This window comes from Puma concolor, chromosome B4, assembly GCF_028749965.1.
Source record: "Puma concolor isolate L17-30 chromosome B4, mPumCon1.1.hap2, whole genome shotgun sequence".
In the NCBI taxonomy this organism is placed as follows: Eukaryota; Metazoa; Chordata; class Mammalia; order Carnivora; family Felidae; genus Puma; species Puma concolor.
The window spans coordinates 77,309,144-77,326,966 of record NC_141673.1 but is presented as its reverse complement, the minus strand read 5'-3'; the positions used below and the strand labels follow the sequence as shown (position 1 = coordinate 77,326,966).

General features: G+C 36.4%; 1 protein-coding gene across 2 annotated transcripts in view; it reads right to left on the bottom strand.

Annotated features, from left to right (window-relative positions):
• The window catches only part of SYT10 (synaptotagmin 10), a 72,234-nt gene that overhangs the window by 30,157 nt on the left and 24,254 nt on the right, over positions 1-17,823 (bottom strand). For both annotated transcript variants that reach the window (XM_025930376.2, XM_086713667.1), the window contains exon 3: positions 8,301-8,868. In XM_025930376.2, the coding sequence (XP_025786161.2) occupies positions 8,301-8,868 (568 nt within the window). The remainder of the gene's footprint in view (positions 1-8,300; positions 8,869-17,823) is intronic.

Genomic DNA, 17,823 nt, shown 5'->3' with positions numbered 1-17,823 from the left:
TTCATTTAAAAATCATATGCTCACTGAATCACACCATATAGTAACTAAAAAGATTTAAATTAACTCTTACACAAAACTTTCCACCCTAAATAGAAAAGCGTACCACCTAAAACTATCTCCTACCATAATATTAAGACATAACCATTTTTTGCACCAAGATCTCTATTCCTATTTAATATGTAAGTGACATCAACAACCAAAACCATATCCTGTATCATTCTGTAATAACTTTTTGGCAGCTAACATACAGGGAGCATTTACAAATGCCTGACTCTGCTAAGCACTTATTTTATTTCCTCTATTCAACAAACTGTGGTTTGCCTTCTCATAATTCCCATTTTATAAATAAGGTAATTAAGGCTTAGTGAGACTTTGTAACTTGCTCAAAGCCATAGATTCATTCAAAGTCATAAGTGACACAGCAGGGATGCAAAGGTTGTTAGTTTGTCCCAGAGCCTAAATTCTTCAGTGATTGGGCTACTCTCCTTCCAATAATAGCCAGAGAGAGAGAGGGAAAGAAGGGGGTAGGGTGGGAAGGGGGGACCAGGAAAAGGGGAAGAGGAGGGGAATGGGGGAGAAGGAGAGGAAGAGAGCCAAGGATGATAGAGAAGTTAGATAGCATTATAATCTTTACAAGTTGAGCAAGGTAGGAATTTAAATTGGAAATTATGTGGATGCAATGAATTTAGGCAAAAAAAAATTATCTTGCCTTTTGAGCAACCCCAAATGTTATGACTCAAATATGGTCAGCTTTGGCTACCAATCTGTGATATTCTTTTAATGACTCAAAATGTCTTACTGTGCTCACCCAACAATGCTGTATTTATTTAGAAAGTGTGGGTTCAGTTTTGAATTAAGACTAAAACTGGTGGCATAAATTTAAGTATTGGATATGCATTAACTTTTTTTGTTGTGTGAAACAAAATACTATAATCAATATTACAGGAATCTACTGCTTAAACTGATAATAAAAGGCTAATATAATTGTTATGAGCTATTTTAAAGCCAATTTGCCTGAGGTATTTTATGTAAAATGCAAAGGTAGTCAAAACAGACCAAACACTAAAGCCTTGCTCTCTAAATGTACACAGATGTGACTTAACTGTCAAAATAATATAAACAACTATGGTGATTTATTGAATTCCAAATATTCATGAGACAAATTTCCTTATTTTTATTTCCTTTTCCTCCATTTGTCCCATCTCTCCACTCTCTTCCCCTGTGGCAACCACCAGTTTGTTGTGTTTTTATGGGTCTGTTCCTGCTTTGTTTGTTTCCTTGATTGCGTTAGAGTCCTTTAACAACCTTTTGGAGTTGAGCGGGTGTTAAGGCCAAGAAGAGCCAAGGTTTGGGAACTCACATAATCTTTTGGTAGTCTAGGATAGACTCTATTATTTTGAATTTAATTTTAATTTGATTTTATATTGCAACAAAGATACTTCCTATAAATTCTTGCAAAATGATCTGATATCAGACTAAAAGATCTGATAGGTTTATAGGATTTATTTGCATCACGTAAGTTAATAATAAATTAATGGTGGCCCATTAGCAGATGTGGTATCTGTGACACTCCAGAGATGAAATAGAAAATTAGGAATGCTTAAGGAGGAGCAGATATGGGTTCACTGTCCCAGTCTGCAGGCCTATGACTATAATCCTGCCTGCTGCACTCCGGAGATGTAGTGGGACAGCCCCTGACCAAAAAGGTCTTCTCTCTCCCACCTTGCCTTTCACCACACTTTTTTCTTTAGAAGAAGGTTGGAATTCTGCCATTCTTTAAAATGTTACTGGCTAACCCATTATTCCATAATTAGCAAACTTTAAAAGTGAATTGATAGCTAAATGCAAACAAAGCAAAACAAAACAAAAACCAGCATTATTTTGATCCTGGGATAGACCCAGGATGCTCAGAAAAATTAAAAATATATCACTAGAAATAAGAAAACAAATTAAAAACAATTTTTTAAACATTTAAAGAAATTTTAGTCACGGACATTAAAATACATTACTTCAAACTCAAGCTCAGCTAGTACATTTAGTACTCTGGTTGGTACAATGAACATAACAGTTTCTTTCTTTCAAACTTGACAGATCCTTAGTTAAAAGATAATAGATTCAAGTACTTTATAGCTGTAAACTAGGACAGTGTGGTTATGTGCATATACCCTTTTTTCCTATGAGAATTCTTGTCTAGAACATCGTTGGTGCTGAAAAAAAATGTTCATTGAATAGAGTAAATAAATATGTAAGATAAAGTTCTAGTAAAAAAATAAAGACAAGCTTTTCTTTATCTAGCTATACTTTCAGTGGCTTCTTGAGTGTGCATGAGATCACTATATTTAAATATTCAAAATACATTAGTCTTGGGGCGCCTGGGTGGCGCAGTCGGTTAAGCGTCCGACTTCAGCCAGGTCACGATCTCGCGGTCCGGGAGTTCGAGCCCCGCGTCAGGCTCTGGGCTGATGGCTCGGAGCCTGGAGCCTGTTTCCGATTCTGTGTCTCCCTCTCTCTCTGCCCCTCCCCCGTTCATGCTCTGTCTCTCTCTGTCCCAAAAATAAACAAACGTTGAAAAAAAAAAACAAAATACATTAGTCTTTATACTGATTGACTTTTTGAAAATAAGTGAATTAAAAATTTGACAAATACACTTTTACATAGCTTAAAAAGTAAATGTGTATAAAGCATACATTGCAAACGTGTTCTACCATTTTTGCCAACTTTCTATATTAGTGCAAGAGATGACTGGCTTGCCATATTTCTGATATGTAGTAGGATGATTCCTAAAGTGAAAATTAATTTTTTGTAAAAAATTAAGGCATACCTTTTTTTTTATATCCTTTGCCATTCAGTCTTAAATTTTAAAAAACCCTGATTCCTGATAAAAATGTTAATTCTTGTATAGACATAATTAGTAATTGTGAGTACAAAATATGTTTCAGCCTGATGGAGTTTTTTATTTTTTTTTATTTTTTTTTAACGTTTATTTATTTTTGAGACAGAGAGAGACAGAGCATGAACGGGGGAGGGGCAGAGAGAGGGAGACACAGAATCGGAAACAGGCTCCAGGCTCTGAGCCGGCAGCACAGAGCCCGACGCGGGGCCCGAACTCACGGACCGCGAGATCATGACCTGAGCCGAAGTCGGCCGCTTAACCGACTGAGCCACCCAGGCGCCCCACAACCTGATGGAGTTTTGACAATAAAATATTCCTGCTTTATTTTACATAAGAATTTATGCCACAAAGTTTTTCATTTTTTCTTACAGAATGTAGTTGATGTTAACAAATAGAACTAAGAAAATATTTATTAATTTGTAATCAATAGGGTACAATACTGCATTGTTTTTTCCCTCTGGTAGTGACAGATTTATACTTACAAACATTCTCACACTTGACCTTGTGTGAAAATTTGCTATGTTAATTTATTCAACAAGTATTTATTGACTAATCACTAAGTGCTCATACATGCTGAGAAGAATATAAGAGGTCCACAAGGTGATTTCTGTCTTCCAGCTCAGAGGGAAGGGGAAGACATGAGACATCTACTCAGACAAGGTATAAATATGTGCTACAGACAGCACTTCCATAGGCAGATATTAGCTTCTTTCCATTTCCATGGCTACCAGCCTACTCCAGTCTCTATTTCATTTAATCTAGACTCCTACCTGGACCCCTACATTTCATGATCCTTTACTCCTACCCACTGTACACACTGAAGCCATATAGGATGATAGCTCCACTAGTTTTGTTCTCCTGATAAAAACAAATAAAAATTCCCACAGCATTAAAGGGCTTACTGATTGTAGTTTAAATAGAACATTCTACTTTTGGTTCCCTTTAGTCCCTCCTTCATCTCATATTCCACACAAGTCTACTATTTTCCCCCTGAAAACGTGCTAGTCTTGTTTATTTCCTTTTCCTCATGCTGTTTCCTTGTCAAGGAACATCCCTTTCCTTTATTCAGAATTCTATCATCCTCATATGGTGGTCTTATAAACCATTTTCATATTAGACATAGTCTGCATGAGAGCAGGGAGGGAGAGAGAGAGAGAGAGAGAGAGAGAATGTATGTGTGAACAAGACCGTATTTGTGGAGGTTTTCAGGAAAATGTTATATAGTATTATTTATACATTAACATATACTTTATTTCTTTGTTTCTTCTATTAAAGTTCTTGATCAAATACAAATTTATTAAATTTTATTAAATTTGTATTTTACTAAAGTATAAACTTTGTACATAGGTGATTCTCAGTAAATTCTTATGTAATCAAATTGAAGTTGTTTGAATCTAATGCCATAGGAAAAAAGTCAATTTCATTTAATGAACCGGCCTAGGAAGATTTTTTTGAACAGGGCCTTGGACAGGCATCTGGATATATGGAAAAAAAATTGTGACAGATACTCTAATAAGATGAAAATTTTTTGGAATAAGACACATAAAATAATTAAAAACAACAATCACAAAAAAGCAGCAACTCTTATTTCCATAGAGTTCTATATTAATAATTATGTCATTGGCCTGAAGAAGAAAAAAGAGGTCCATGGCATTTACATCAATTGATATTAGTAAAGCAGGAGATTCATTAAACATTAAGGATATATCAGCTATTTCAAGTTGGTGACAAAAATTTTTTTTACTAAATTTTAGAATTTTTAACTTGGACGTTTGTAGTATATAAAGGCACTACTCTAAAATACACATGATTGGGGCACCTGGGTGGCTCAGTCGGCTAAGTGTCCGACTTTGGCTCAGGTCATGATCTCACGGCTTGTGAGTTTGAGCCCTGTGTTGGGCTATCTGCTGACAGCTCAGAGCCTAGAGCTTCTTCAGATTCTGTGTCTTTCTCTCTCTCTCTCTGCCCCTCCCGCGCTCACACTCTGTCTCTTTCAAAAAAAATAATAAATAGAAAACAAAATACACATGATTATCTCAGTATGAGAACCTTAAATTATAAGAATGGTTTTTCTAGATCTGTGTTTACTTAACCAGGTATTTATCTATATTTATCATTAGTGTCTCATAATATAAAGATAGCTAATATTTTAATTCAAATATATGTTTTATGTGTTACTTAAATTCTTTTATATCTCTGTTCACATAGTTGGATCACCTTTGCAGGTTTCTACAAAACTTGGGTGAGTGAGGGCATATGACTACATTTCTAGCTCTTTCCTTTTTTCTTCTTCTTTGTAGGAAGCTCTGTATTTCTGTATGAAATTACTTAAAGTTAAAAGTGTGTAAGAAAAGATAGTCACTTAAGCAATTTCAACCCATATTGTTTTCATTAATCTGAAATATAAAATTGCTTAATGATTTTTCAAAAGCTGACGAGAAGCTTTAATTAAACACTATGCTACGCATAAAGATGATACTATCATATATTGTGAACTTGGGTCCCATAGTCAAGAAATGTAGGTTTCATTACGATCTTCCTAAAAGAAAACCCGTAAGTGGTATCTAGAACAATATGTACCTCAGTGTTCCAGTTGCAGAGAAATGTCATTTGGCTAGAATAATTTAATAATATATTTTATTATTACCCACTTATTTTTGTATCCAGAATATTGAAGCGAAAATGTGTATAGATGTGGTAATCAGAATAAAGGTACCCCCAAAGATGGCCACATCCTAATTTCTGGGACCTATGAATATGTTGCCTACATGGCAAAAGGACTTTGCAGATATGATTAAGATTATGAATCTTGAGATGGGGAAATTATCCTAGATTTTCCATATGGGCCCAAGAACATGCTTTAAAACAATTTTTTGCATCCGTAAATATTTAGAACATGCTAAACCCATACTAGGCACTTAGCAAATATTTATTGAATGAATAAAAAAGAAGGGATAGTTTAAGATTGGGGCATCAAGAAAGAAATAACCTAACAATTAACTATTATCTGCATTTGCAGATTTTCCACTATAGGAATATAAGTAATAAAGTAAAAAACAACATGAAATTAAAAGAGCTCCAATGTATCTTTGAAATATGATCCGGTTTCAAAATTTCTTCTTTGTTCCCTAATAAATTTCACAGTGGAAACCAAGAAATAAAGACCCAACAAGTGAGAATGTTATGATGATGCAATTCAACAAACTGGAAGTATAAAATTTTAAATGATCTTATCTATATCATTCTTAGTGAAAATATAATGACCCCAAATTCTGGTTTTCATTAGTAAAACATTGATGGGGGAAAAAGGAAAAGGAGTACTCTTGGGGCACCTAAGTGGCTCAGTCAGTTGAGCATCCGACTCTGGATTTCGGCTCAGGTCATGATCCCAGGGTAGTAGGATTGAGCCCCGAGTTGGGCTTCGCACTGAGCACGGAGCATGCTTAAGATTCTTTCCTTCTCTTTCTCTCCCTTTGCCCTTTCCCCTGTTGACATACTCTCTCTAAAAAATTAAAAAACAGCAGCTACTCTGTATTAAAATATAATTTCCTATTTTTATTTTTTAATATATTTTTTAAAAAATTATCTTATTTTTAAAATTATCCCCTTATCTCTAGTAAGGACTTCTACATTTTAAGCTTATAAATTTTGGTAAAATTTCGACAAAAGATGGTAAATACTTAAAGACAACCTGGGGGTAAAAAATTAAATGTACCCATTTAAAAACCAACAAATCAATACAATTCTGCAATCTAACCTAAGTGACCAGTTTTCTAATTCCAATTCCATAATTCTATCCTAGATACATAATCTTAAATAAAACAGATTTGTGTAAATAAGAACATAACAATTTTTAGTATACCAAAATTTATGCCTAACTCAAATGTCCAACAGTAAGAGAATGGTTAGGTAAATAGATCATTTATTTATTTATTTATTTATTTATTTATTTATTTATTTCAACGTTTATTTATTTTTGGGACAGAGAGAGACAGAGCATGAACAGGGGAGGGGCAGAGAGAGAGGGAGACACAGAATCGGAAACAGGCTCCAGGCTCTGAGCCATTAGCCCAGAGCCTGACGCGGGGCTCGAACTCACGGACCGCGAGATCGTGACCTGGCTGAAGTCGGACGCTTAACCGACTGCGCCACCCAGGCGCCCCAATAGATCATATATTTATTTTTTTTTTAATTTTTTTTTCAACGTTTTTATTTATTTTTGGGACAGAGAGAGACAGAGCATGAACGGGGGAGGGGCAGAGAGAGAGGGAGACACAGAATCGGAAACAGGCTCCAGGCTCTGAGCCATCCGCCCAGAGCCCGACGCGGGGCTCGAACTCACGGACTGCGAGATCGTGACCTGGCTGAAGTCGGACGCTTAACCGACTGCGCCACCCAGGCGCCCCAATAGATCATATATTTAAACATTATACAATAAAACAAATGTAACATAAAAGAAAATCAGTGGGAAAAAATTTAAACGTGGTTTGAACTATTTATTTATTTATTTATTTATTTATTTATTTATTTATTTACTTATTTACTTACTTACTTACTTATTTATTTAGAGAGAGAGTGGAGGGACAGAGAGAGAGAGAGAGAGAGAGAGAATCCCAAATAGGTTCAGTGCCATCAGCACAGAACCCAACACATGGCTCGAATCCACAAACCATGAGATCATGACCTGAGCCTAAATCAAGAGTTGGATGCTTAACCAAGTGGGCCACCCAGGTACCCTGAAACTTAGTTTGAACAATAATTTCAAAACATGTATGGAAAAAATTTACAAAGCAATATGCCATGATATTATATGTAATTGGTAGCATTATGGAGTATTTTATTTTGTATTATGTTTTTTACTGTTTTCCAAATTTTCAATATTAAAGTTATTATTTTATATTAAGAGAAAGAGTTTTGTAATGTAAAACAAAAATTCTAATATAAACAATCACTTCTCATTCAACATTTCAAATTCTGTAATTGTGTCTATTCCATGAAACCTTCTGAAGAAATGGGCTGTTTTAGACTAAACCAAGGGCTTTTTCAAATATCATCAAAGTACATTTTAGGTTTGATCTGAGGAACAATATCTGAAATAATGAAAGTCACTCAATATTAACTATGAGGAAACTGAGTGCTGGGAATAGGTTATAAAATAAACATTTTACAAAAGAAAAGAACTACTATTTTTGTTAACTTACAAGAGCTGGGTTTTTTTTATTTACATAGTCACTAATATCGTGTAAGTGCCTAAATTATTATTACATACGTAATCAAATCCTACCTTTGCATGTTCTTAATACATAAATTCCGTAACTTTGTAAACTCATTCCAATAAGTTGAATGATAATTAGTTTTATATACTACTACAGGTGAAAAAAAATAGTTTGGTGGAATTATTACTTACTGTGGTAGCACAATGAATATCTTTCCACACTGTGGCTTCCCTGGAGAGATCAGAGACTTCAAACAAATTATCAAGAATCACTTCCCCAATCATGTCATGTCTAGAAAATCTGTCAAAATCATATACACTGAAATGTAGTTTTCGGTTGCTTAGTTGATCATATGCTACAGGAAACTGAAAAGTTTCATCAAATAGAGGATTTAAAGTCTTTCTGTGCACACGGGTCTGAAATTTCTTTTTCCTATCTGGAAGAAGATACATCTTCACATAAGGGTCAGAAGTGCCTGTGAAGTCTTTAGCAGGGAGATCTAAGGCTTTGATAATTTTAACAATCAGAAGTTCATTTTCATAGTCATACTGGAGGGTGAAGTTAAGTTTCCCACAGGTTTTGACATCTTCTTCCCTGTTGCCCTCAGAGTCAACAGATTTCTGTTTGTAGAGCTCTGGTTTTATCCTCCCAATGCTGGTTGTTGTTTCTCCTCTTTGTAAAACTGGTTCTGTGCCTATGCTAAAATCAACACTGGAAACCTGCATTTGCCTTGGTAGGTGTCTCCTGAAGGAATTGTGGCTGTATATACACACACGTACACACAAGATAATTTAGGTAGATCATTTTGATGACAACATTATACAGTGGCATATAAACTCTCCCCCACCCCAGGATAATGAAAGCATTGCATTTGTATAAATATAAAAACGGATGTACACACACGCATGCACGCACACGCAAACACACACACACACACACACACACACACACACACACACAGAGCTACTTTCGAAAAACCAGAAATGCAATATTCAAAGGAAAAGACTTCTAAAATTATAGAAACATCTGAAACACTCAAATGTACATTTTTATGAACTTTTGGAATTTTTTACTCTCAATCATAAGGACATAATTAAAAACAATTGTGAAGAAACACAGTTACAAAGTTTAGTATTCCACAAAATACCACAAATCATAAATCATCTGGTTATATCTTGTAATTTTTGTGTAGACAAATCATGTTGATGACTGGTTTCTTTATATCTGGATTTTTTGCATCTCATGAATTTCGTGTTTTTAGTGACTGCCCCATTACAATAAAAAACATAAGTCCACCTATTCTAATACTATTTAATTATTCCTAATACTTAAGGAATTATTCCTAATACTTAAGATAACTAAATGAATATTTACTTGTGAAAAGAATATATAGTGGTGACAGCCAAAATTAGTACATTTTCCTTTTTTCAACATGGAGTGGGCTTCAGAAATTCTAAGGATTAAAAATATACACTTTTAGAATTTGGGTCCAACCTAATAGAGTTTTTTAGAATTCAAACTGACTTTCCTTTATCACTGTTACTATTCATCTAGTCAACATTTCTGGAACATTAGCTATATCAACTTACCATTGTCTTGTAAATGTGACTTGCATTAAAATCTGCTTCTCTTCTACTTCATCTGTGATTTCTGGTATGAGCCGTGTCAACTTATGTGTTTCCTCAAGGCTTAGTCCCAGGTCTTTAGTTCTTTATTCTCCTTAGTCTCTCCAGTAGACTAATCATCAGTTCTTGAACTATAACTGTCATCTTAAATCTGGTGGTTCCCTGCATATATCTCAGGTATGTAAACGTCTAGTCCCATATTTACACATCTCTAAGGGAGATTTCTAAGTGGATATCTTAATTTTTCCCCAAACTCAAGCAAAATCATTTTCTGCCTTTTGCTCTCAAACTAGTTCTCCCTTCCACAATCTCAGACAATAGCTCTAACATATTTATCAGCCACTTGTGCTTGGGAATCTGCAGTATGCTCTGAATCACATTTCCTTCATTCATGAGATTTACTCAATTTTCGAAATCCAGTTGATGTTTGCTTTGAAACATTCCATATACTTGTCCATTCTGTTCCATTTCTATTGCTACTCAGTCCAGATCCTCATCAACTTCTGTTTTGCTTTCTATACTAGTCTTTGCCTGACTCTCCTTTCAGCTCTCTCTTACACTTAATATCTATCTAGCACTTACTTTAAAATCCTGTATTCACTTCTGTTGTCTGTTACATCAGATCTACATTTTTTACAGTAAACACTAAGTAATACTGAGGACATTGGTTTAACTAATATTTGATTCATTGATGCACACATAAGGACTGATTTAAGAGGGATAAAAAAAAAAATGAGTGAATATCCAGAAGACACCTAGCCATGTTACCATTTGAGCAGTAATTTGAGGAGCTGAGGATGTTGAACCTAGAAAGGAGAGGAATCTGTCTTCTAATTTCTAAAGCACTGTCATGGCAGAATTAATAAGAATCTATGGAAGTTACAGGTAAAGATGGACTTTGGCTTAATATAAGGGAGCATTTAAAAATACCTACAGTTGTCCAGGGGCGCCTGGGTGGCTCAGTCGGTTGAGCATCCGACTTCAGCTCAGGTCACGATCTCGCGGTCCGTGAGTTCCAGCCCTGCGTCGGGCTCTGGGCTGATGGCTCAGACCCTGGAGCCTGCTTCCGATTCTGTGTCTCCCTCTCTCTCTGCCCCTCCCCCGTTCATGCTCTGTCTCTCTCTGTCTCAAAAATAAATAAACGTTAAAAAAATTTTTTTAAAGTTAAAAAAATAAAAAAATAAAAATATCTACAGCTGTCCAAAATGGTGTACATGAAGTATAGAAACCAAAGTTAGATGTTGAAGAAAAAGGTTTATGCCTCAGGTTGAGATGTTAGACTTCTGTTTTCTAACACTTAATTTCTACGATTCTCTATCATTCTATGATTCTTTAATAATTTTATTCATGATATCATTATGTATATTAATAAAATGGAATTTTATTATGTAAATTATGTTGTGTAAAATCAGAATTATAATCTGAGGTGTTCCAAATTTACTCTCTTATGTTTAATTAGCTTATTTTCTATTCTCAGGATGGAAATATTAAACAACTATTTAAATACCATAAAAATGGTACAGCTAATCCCATTCTAATTCTTGATATTCTTTAGTGCTAATCTGGTATTGGAATATCATTTTTTCCTTAAGCTTCTATATCTATTCCTTATATAGAATCAGGGGCTTAAATTGGGGTCAGGCCACCATTGGAGAGTATTTGTGAAAATAAGAATAATTTTAAAAAGAATACAAGTAGTATATGTTCTGAATTATTAAAGGGGTCTAATATAATTTAGTTATATATTCAGTGTTCTTAAGCAATTTAGAATATATTGTTGAATAAATATTTCTGCCTAAATCACTTTCCCTTATGTAATGATTTTCATTTTTAAAATATTTATCTATTTACTTATTTATTTATAGAGCATGTGCATGAACGGGGGGAGGAGCAGAGGGAGAGAGAGAATTCTCAGTAGGCCCTGTGCTGCTCGCATGGAGCCTGATGCAGGGCTCCATCTCATGAACCATGAGATCATGACCTTCACCAAAATCAAGAGCCAGAGGCTCAATCAACTGAGCCACCTAGGAGCCCCTGTATTGATATTTAAAGAAAATTTTTGTAAGCAAAATTCCCCCAAAAGTTAATTCCTTATTTCTTATAAATTGATTCCATAATTTTACCCTCATACTTTTTGATATAACAAAATTTTAATCTTCTAACCTCTCCCTAAAAATCAGCACTTTCTTTATGTCTGTGAATATAATTGTACAGCTGTAAAGCCCCTCTGGCAAGAATCAAAGATTAGTAATGTTTTTGTTCTAGTAAGCCAGTGCCCTAATTATAGGGTAAATAGTGCATATTCTAAGTCATAGTTTAGCTAGTCAGTTAAGAGAAGCTTTAATTATTACAATGTTAAACTATTGCCATGACAAAACAGACCTTTTTCTTTTTGCTTCCCCTCCCCCCACCCCACCCCTTTCCTTTTTCTCTTTTGGAATGATATGATAAGTGGCTAGTCTCACAAATATCCAGCCAATCAAAGTATAGGACATTTTACTATTACTGATCCCATTCTTACCCTTCAAACCCTAGGATGGCACCACCCAACTATTTCTCCAATAGAGAAGGAAAAACTTTCCCTACCTTGCCTAGAATATCTGACAGCAGCTAGATAGATCAAACTTAACTTAATGCCATAGGAATAGCATGCATTACCATGGTGATTTTCAAATATTTATTACCAACAGATCCCTTCCTTCAACGAAATCAGAAGCCAGAAGTTGAATATGTAAAGACAGCACTGCTCTGGTTGACATGTGGGTAGAGTCCTGGAATCTCACTGGAAACCAAGCCAACTTTTCCCTACTACCCAGAAGAAAGTGCTTGAAGATCCTAACACTGAGATGAGGTAGGCAAAGTGCTGGACTAGAATCAGACAGTTTGCTCCCAGCTTCCCTATAAAATAAGAGCAACTTTGGGCAAGTCCCTTAACTTGTTTGGGCTTTCCGCTCCTTACCTATAAAACAGTCCTTTCACATTGTGAAGACCCAGTGAGATATTAGATGACTGAAAACTGTAATTTCTCATCTGATAATATCATTACAATTCAGGATACAAGGAGCTAAGGTGCAAATGCCATACTGAACTCTCTGGTTCTGACAACCTGAAGTCTAGGGTTGCTATTTGGGGGTGCACAGATGGCACAGAGTCACTCCTGTGGGAGTATGTCCTGCAGCCACCGCCCTGGACAACACAGACTCTCTGATTAACTCACTTCTCAGCACCTACCAGTTCTCTTCTCCTTAAGTGGGAAACCTTTATCCTCCTACTCTTAACTGTAGTGCCTTTACCATCTGTTCAGTTTACCTTAGATATTGCTTGAGAAATCAGAGAGGAACAACAAAAATATATTTAGCAGCACTTTATTGATTTATTTTAATATGTTTATATGGAATTCATCTTTCCTTGTTTTTTGTTGGTATCGAAGTTTGTATCAGAGACTATCAGCATATATTAAAGGTTATAGCCCATTTCATAGTTAAGAAGTCTTGAATAGTAAGACTAAATCAAGTTTCTGGTAAAGTAAGTTTTCATCTTTATTTGTTTCCTATTCTATTCAATTCGAAACAAGGATTCACTCAATACAGGCACAAAAATAACAGGCAGAGCACCACATATATGAAGGCAGACTAAGTTGTATAATATGTCACAATGAATTTTTAAAATAAAAATTGGAAGGGAGCCTGGGTGGCTCAGTCCACCAGCATCTAAGTTTTGATTTCGCCTCAGGTCATGATCTTGTGGTTTGTGACTTCGAGCCCTGCGTTGGGCTCTGCACTGACAGTTTGGAGCCTGCTTGGGATTCTCTCTCCCCTGCTCTCTCTGCCCCTCCCCTGCTCACATACTGTCTCTCAAAATAAATGAATAAAACTTAAGTAAATAAATAAAAATTGGACATCAGCAAAATCCTCTATATCCTTAATCTCTTCTTTGAATGTTCTCACATTATTGCTCAGTAGAAACATGACTTTTCTCCAAGGACATGTTTCCTGTGTGCCCCTCTCATGTGGTGGCTGATGTTTTCCCTGCAATCCTGTTCCACTGGCCTGGAGGCCAGGCAGTCGTACATTCCTCTTGTTCTCCATTGCCGCTTTGACACCATTCTCCCTTCATCCGCCTCTCCCAGTGCTGGAGCTCAAGTCAGCAAGTCATATCCCCATTACTACTTATTGTTAGTAGTCTGTTGATTACTACATCACTCTCATTTAAGTCGTCATTATTTCATTTCCTGCTCCACTAAAACACTGCCTTTGACAATGTTTTTGTTCTAACTGCTAGCAATGCACATGTCTCTTCCCACCTTGTGGCCTCTAGGTTCCCTGAACTCCCCTTCTACCATGATGCTCTTTACTTACTCAAGCTACTACCATGTACATAGATTTTGTCATCATTAGCTGCAAACTCTCCAGAATCCCAGTGTCATGCATGCCTCTCTCTGATCAACATCCATTATTCTTCTAGCTCAGACCCTCTTACACTCCAACTCAAGACAGCCTTTCCAATTCACCAGAACCTCCAATCCATTGTCTATATCACCATTTCATAATCCCTATTTCCCTCTCTTTACCCAGTTTTAATTTCATGGCTAATCAGTAGTCACTTTCATTAACACATCCCCTATTCCCTGTTGCTCCCTACCTTCTTAGTAGCAGGACAAAACTGTGGCTCTGGTTGAATTCAAGTCTCCATCATTTCTACACCTGCACAAGTGCAAGTGAATGCAATTGGAGAAATACATAAAACAACTCTCACTGGTCTACTTTATTTTTTACTTAGAGAGAGAGAGAAAGAGAGCACACATGTATGCATGCATGCACTTGAGTGGAGGAGGGGCAGAGAGAGAGGGGAAGAGAGAATCCCCAACAGGCTCCATGCTGCCAGCATGGAGCCTGTCATGGGGCTTGATCTCACGAGAGATCAAGAGTTGGATGCTTAACCACCTGAGCCACCCAGGTGCCCCTCACTGTTCCACTTTAAATTTGTGACCACATTCCTCATGCAAACTCTAATGTAGCATAGCAATCCCTTCTCCCTCTCAACCTCCTGGATTCACAAGACGACTATTTCATACCTTCTCATTTTTCTACAAACCTCCATCACCACCTTCTTCATTCTTAGTCTACATTAAGGACCAAACTTTCCATTGAACTCAGAAAAAATTGAAGCAAAGAGCAGAAACCTTCCACAGACTCCCACTATCATCAACCCTCTTATCAGCATTTGTACCTATATGTTTTGCCTTGAAGCCAGTCCCTCCACTTATATACTAAATCCCATTTTTTCTCATGTTACCTTGAAGAATATTCCCTCTGCTTAATGCATTAATCCTCCCTCTCTGTTGAATCACTGCCTATCAGTATAAAAGCACACTATTGTTTCTCCCAACTTAAAGGAAACTTCTTTACACCACTTCCTCTCTCTGTACTACACTGTTTCTCTGTCACATGTGTAGCAAAACTCCTTGAAAGAGTTGAGGACAGTCTGTTTACTGTCTAATTGATTTCCTTCTATTTAAACATATTCTAATTAGCTTTACATATGCCCAACTCCACCATAACCACTCTTAGAAATGTGAACAATGTCTTCCCCACTTTGCTAAGCTCCCAGGGCAATTCACGGTCTTCATCCCAGCTGACCTTATTAGGGTCACTTAACAATTAATCATTCCTGGTTATTTACATACTCTGTTCACTTGGCTTCCAAGTTTTACCTCTTGGCTTTTCTCCTGCTTTACAAGTCTCCATTTCTCAGTCTGTTATGCTCTTCCTGATGTCTGCAAACAGTGTATTGAAATTATTTGTTTCCACATCTGTCTTCCATTCCTCAACCCATGTGCTAGACTGTAGTCTTCATAACAGCAGAGACTAAGTATTATTCACCTTTTCATGAATTTCATAGTAACATATGCTGAGATTCAGGAAATGTTAATTGGAGTTTGTATTAAAACAATTTACCCTAGGGGCGCCTGGGTGGCTCAGTCAGTTAAGCATCCAACTGCGGCTCAGGTCATGATCTCGCAGTTTGTGAGTTCGAGTCCTGCATCAGGCTCTGTGTTGACAGCTCAGAGCCTGGAGCCTGCTTTGGATTCTGTGTCTCCTCCCTTCTCTTCCCCTCCCCTGCTCATGCTCTGTCTCTGTCTCTCAATAATAAATAAACGTTAAAAAAATTTTAAAACAATTTACCCTAATATTCCTGTGACTCATGAAATCAAACTTCCCAAGAATATTCTGTATTATAAAGAAGAGTCCAATCAATTCATAATTAGTGCTTATAAAGAGGAGATGGTATTTGTCAGTGCCAGAAAACAAACTCTCCAAGTTTGAATTTATTTTATAAGGTTTTGTCTTTGACCTTGGTTCAAAGAGCCATCCCACTTCAGAAAAGAAGTTAGTGTATTTATCAAATACATGTTTCATGAAAAGGGTTATTTAACCATTTCAAGCACCTGTACAGCATGTTTCATGAAATTTTATTTCAAAGAGATAGTTCTCAGTTCTCTCAGTTTTGGGTAAATACTGCTTCTTGACATCCTAGCTAGGTTTATATCTTTTATACTCTCCCTTTGTATAACATCTTGCTTTCCATTACTTACAGTGCCCTGGAATGGATAATTGCAATTTCTACTTTTAGGAGGAATTTAATTGAAAAAAAATCTCTTAAAGAAAACTATACAATCCAGTTTTATGTATTTTTATATAATTCTTTCATTTCTCTTATATAATGATTTTAAAAATTACTTTTGTAAGCAACCATACATAGCTGATTGTAAGTCCATGAGCACATATAAGACAATTTCTTCCTATGCACACTTTCCTGCTTTTGTTAATGTTCAGTTGGCTCTGCCATTAGGTTTCCCAATTATTTTTCAGTAGGTATTTAGAATCCTAACAGTGGCTAACCTATATAATTCCTCATCCTCAACAAATTACTTTCCGCTTACTATTCACCTCTTCTCTATACCATTAATGAATGCACACAAAATTGGCCCTCAAACTCATCCCTGGGAGTATACCATCATTAACCTCTTTCTAATACGGGCAGTTTATCTCACCACCTGATGCTGTTGTTAAAAGAGCACAGAGAAGTGGAGACGACCCCAATCAGTTAGAAGCATCACTTGACACTTATTCTGTATCTACACAGTGATAGAAATTAGGAGCGCATAAAAGTAGGCTACACAGCCTTGTTCTCCTGAGAACTTAGCATCGAGTTTGGCAAATAGCTAGAGCTAAATATTAGGACAATAGATAATTGCTAGATTGTAACTATGGCTTCAAATGATAAAGGGTAATAGCTCATAATTGGGCAGAGAAGGTAGACTCTGGAATGCATTTTCCTTAAACATCTTACAGTAGATAAAAAAGAGGTCACCATCCCAGATGAAGGAAGCACAAAAGCAAAAATGCAGATGCAGAGAGGTGGGGATAGTCAAAAGACCAAGCACTCCTCTAGTGGACAATCATGAAGTATCCATTTGGATCAATAGGATGAGGTCATCAAATTCATTTATTGATTTTTTTTTTTTAGACCAACAAATATAACCTGAGTTCCTACAGTACTTTGTCTAGGTGTCAAGAGCAATACACAAGTGAATTCGGCATTTTCTGCCTAAGAAAGCAGCATAGAGCTCTATGTGTGGGGGAGTATGGAACCATAATGCTTGAATGGTAGCTTGGTATCATCAAATTGTAATTGTTTGAATGGCAGGCTTTTATTTATTTATTTATTTTTTAAATGTTTATTTATTTTTGAGAGAGAGAGAGAGACACACAGAGTGCAAGTGGGGGAGGGGCAGAGAGAAAGGGAGACACAGAATCCGAAGCAGGCTCCAGGCTCTGAGCAAGCAGTCAGCACAGAGCCTGATGCGGGGCTCAAACCCACGAATGGCAAGATCATGACCTGAGCCAAAGTCGGACGCTCAACCGACTGAGCCACCTAGGCGCCCCTGAACGGCAGGCTTTTAAAAGGTATAGGCTACACTCACAATGACTAAAATGTCACAGTGTTTTTTATAAGGGATCTTAGATTCTTTCTTTACAACTTCCCTCAGGTTTTTGTCTTTTGGTTATTGTTTGCTATTTCTTGC